This window comes from Fistularia commersonii, chromosome 1 (genome assembly GCF_037954325.1).
Source record: "Fistularia commersonii isolate RoL2024-O1a breed Wild chromosome 1, RoL_Fcom_v1.0, whole genome shotgun sequence".
Lineage (NCBI taxonomy): Eukaryota > Metazoa > Chordata > Actinopteri > Syngnathiformes > Fistulariidae > Fistularia > Fistularia commersonii.
This window is the reverse complement of record NC_141284.1, coordinates 454,812-457,764: the sequence shown is the minus strand read 5'-3', so window position 1 is coordinate 457,764 and position 2,953 is coordinate 454,812. Positions and strand designations below refer to the sequence as shown.

The 2,953-nt window shown below is 56.6% G+C and overlaps 1 protein-coding gene across 1 annotated transcript in view; it reads left to right on the top strand.

The window, feature by feature from the left end:
- The window catches only part of LOC147236981 (BMP/retinoic acid-inducible neural-specific protein 3-like), a 20,364-nt gene extending 19,768 nt beyond the window's left edge, over positions 1-596 (top strand). Inside the window, exon 8 of the mRNA XM_086166898.1 lies at positions 1-596. This exon is cut by the window's left edge and continues 248 nt beyond it. Coding sequence (XP_086023024.1) covers positions 1-523 — 523 coding nt within the window. The 3' untranslated portion in view covers positions 524-596.
- The last annotated feature ends 2,357 nt before the right edge of the window (positions 597-2,953 follow it).

Genomic DNA, 2,953 nt, shown 5'->3' with positions numbered 1-2,953 from the left:
TTTCCCGGACTGGCGGGCCACCAAGCTGGACCTGCCCTTCGAGTGCTACAACTGGACCCTGACGCTGGGCAACAAGTGGAAGACCTTCTTCGAGACCATCCACGTTTACCTCCGGAGCAGGATCAAGGCCCCGGAGGGGGCCAACGACAGCGTCTACTACGAGCCCCTGGAGATGACGGAACCGGGACGAAACCTGGGCTACATGAAGATCAACGGCATCCAGGTCTTCGGCTACAGCATGCACTTCGACCCGGAGGCCATCCGCGACCTGATCCTGCAGCTGGACTACCCGTACACCCAGGGCTCCCAGGACACCGCCGTGCTCCAGCTGCTGGAGATACGAGACCGGGTGAACCGGATGTCCCCCCGGGGCCAGCAGAGGCTGGACCTGTTCTCCTGCCTGCTGAGGCACCGCCTCAAACTGACCCCCGGCGACGTGGTCCGCATCCACGCCTCGCTGCAGGCCTTCAGCTCGCGGCTGCCCAACGCCGTGGACTACGACACCGCCAAGCTCTGCAGTTAGCGGCCGATCGGAGCGCGTCACTGCGCGGACCCGTGACCAACGCACCCGGCCGCTCGCTTCCTTTCGGTTTGTGTTCGCCGGGGGCGGAGCCGGGCCGGGCGGGGGCGGGGCCGACGGGGCGGGGGCGGAGCCGAGGCCGACGGGGGCGCGCCCTCCCGGCGGCCGATCGCCACGACCTCCCGGGACTGCGCCTCCCTTCTTTTTTTTATGTCAACCCACGGACATCTTACGGTGAACCAGATCAGCGGGTGCGTTCTGTTTGCTCGTTTGTAACTTTTCTATGTTACTTTGCTTCAGTGACGGTGCAGTTTCCATGACGACGGGAGTCCAGTGGTGTCATTCAGTATTTTGTAGATAAATTGTTATTAAAACAAAAAAAAACAGAGCGGGTGGCGGTTTGTCGGACGGGCCGTCATCTCCGTAGATGCTCTCGGACGGAGAAGGTCTGAGGAGCGTCCAGCTCAAGGGTTGTTCCAGGAAGGTCCTTCCAGTTTTGCCAGCAGGGGTCGGTGTGACACCAGCACCTGTCAGGTCCATCCTGGAAGAGGAAGCAAGAAGAAGAAGAGGAAGACGACATGGACACCGTGGAGGTGAAGCTGCTCATGGAGTAACAGCCACGGACCGTCAGATGTTTGGACCCTGTGAAGAACCCGTTAGCCGTTCGCTAACTCTGCTCTTATTCTGGTCCAAAATGCAGATGTTCCTCTGCGAGCATTGAAAACCCCTCTGAGGTGCAGCAGGACAGAAGAGCCTGGACCTCTTCAGCTCTGCCCATTTTGTCCCTAGAGAACATCTGACCAGGGTAGCTTTTGGAGATGGAAGAGGTTCTGGTTTAGTTGCCAGTCGGGTTCTTTCTGCCTGGTTTCCTTGCTGATTCTCCTGCCAGGGACGTTATTTGGGCTCCAGACCCTCAGGATCTCCTGAGGCAAAGGGCCTGATCCACCCGGTGATTCTTCATCAGGTTATTCTGTGATGGTCATTCAAACAAGGAGGAACCCATTAGTCGAGCGTTGATGCTGGAGAACAGGAGGAAGGGCCATGTCAGGTAGGGGAGGATCAGTTCCTGCCGGGCAGGAGATGCCGTGTCCATCAGAGGACCTTCTGCTGGGAGGAGGAGCAGGGCGGAGGTGGACCTCTTCTCCTGGATTTGTCCCTCTCACATCACAAGTAGATGTTGTCAGAGGACATGATGAGCGACCTACTTACCAGGATCTTCTGCACTTGGGACCTGGTGGTCATGTGACCAGGGAGGAGGAGGAGAAGAAGAAGAAGAAGAAGAAGAAGAAGAAGAAACATGTGGAAGCAGAAACCTTCAGAGCTGATCCCACAGTCAGAGGAGTGCAGATGAATGCAGATGAAGATGATGCTGTGAAATCCAGGTTTGACTCTGACTTCTCAGGGCTCTCCAGGTTCTCCTGCAGGTTCTCCTGCAGGTTCTCCGTCCTCCCACAGTTTAATCAGTCATCAGGTTCACTGAAGACTAAACAACCTGGAGGTGTGGAGGAGAAGGTGGACGGGTGGACGGCTCTGCATGAGCCTGTGATTGACAGGTCCTGCTGTGATTGACAGGTGAGCCGTCCTGGAGTCGTGCTGCCTTTGACCTCGGTGCCGGCTGGCGTTGTCTTCATCCACCACGTTTGGATGAATCAGAGCAGATGAATGTCTGGATGCCTCCAGTGAAAGCTTCCTGTTGGTTGGTCCTCCTTGTGGGGCTGCAGCAGAGGCTTCCTGCCCAACACACCTTCAACGACTAACACCCTCCAAATATCTCCTAAAACACTTAGTAGGACTCCTGAAGAAACGCTGAGGGTTAGCCTCAGGTGGAGCCTCAGGTGGAGCCTCAGAGGAACTCCAAAGAGCTGAAGAAGAGTTCAAGGAAGTTGCGGAATCATTTCCAGTATCAGCCCAGAAGGTTTGCTCCCATCAACAGGATCACACCGGAAACATTTTACCCACAAAACAGCAACAAAGATTCTTTATAAACCTAAAAAATACAAAAGAAGAACCCGAGCAAAGCGCTTCAGATACCAGCCGCAAAGAACCAGAAACAACCAACGTCCAGCCGGGCGGACGAACCCCGACCAGGAGCCCATCAGATCCACTGATCAGAACGGGACATCTTCATCCTTCTCTCAGGAGGGAACAGGAGCAGGTGGAGCAGGTGGAGCAGGTGGAGGAGAAGGAGGAGAAGGAGGTGTAGGAGGTGTAGGAGGGCGAATGTGTCCGGTGATAAATCAATGGTGTCCCTCGCCGCCGGGCCGAGCGGCGTCTCTTCCTGGACGATGGGGAACAAACTGAGGAATCCAGGTAAATAAATCCCCCTTTTTCTGCCGTTGGGTCAATTTATCAGCGGGAGGCTCCGTCCGTGCACCGTCATGGCCGCCGCCGCCGCCGCCGCCGCCAGCGGGTGGTTAGGAGGCAGCGTATCGA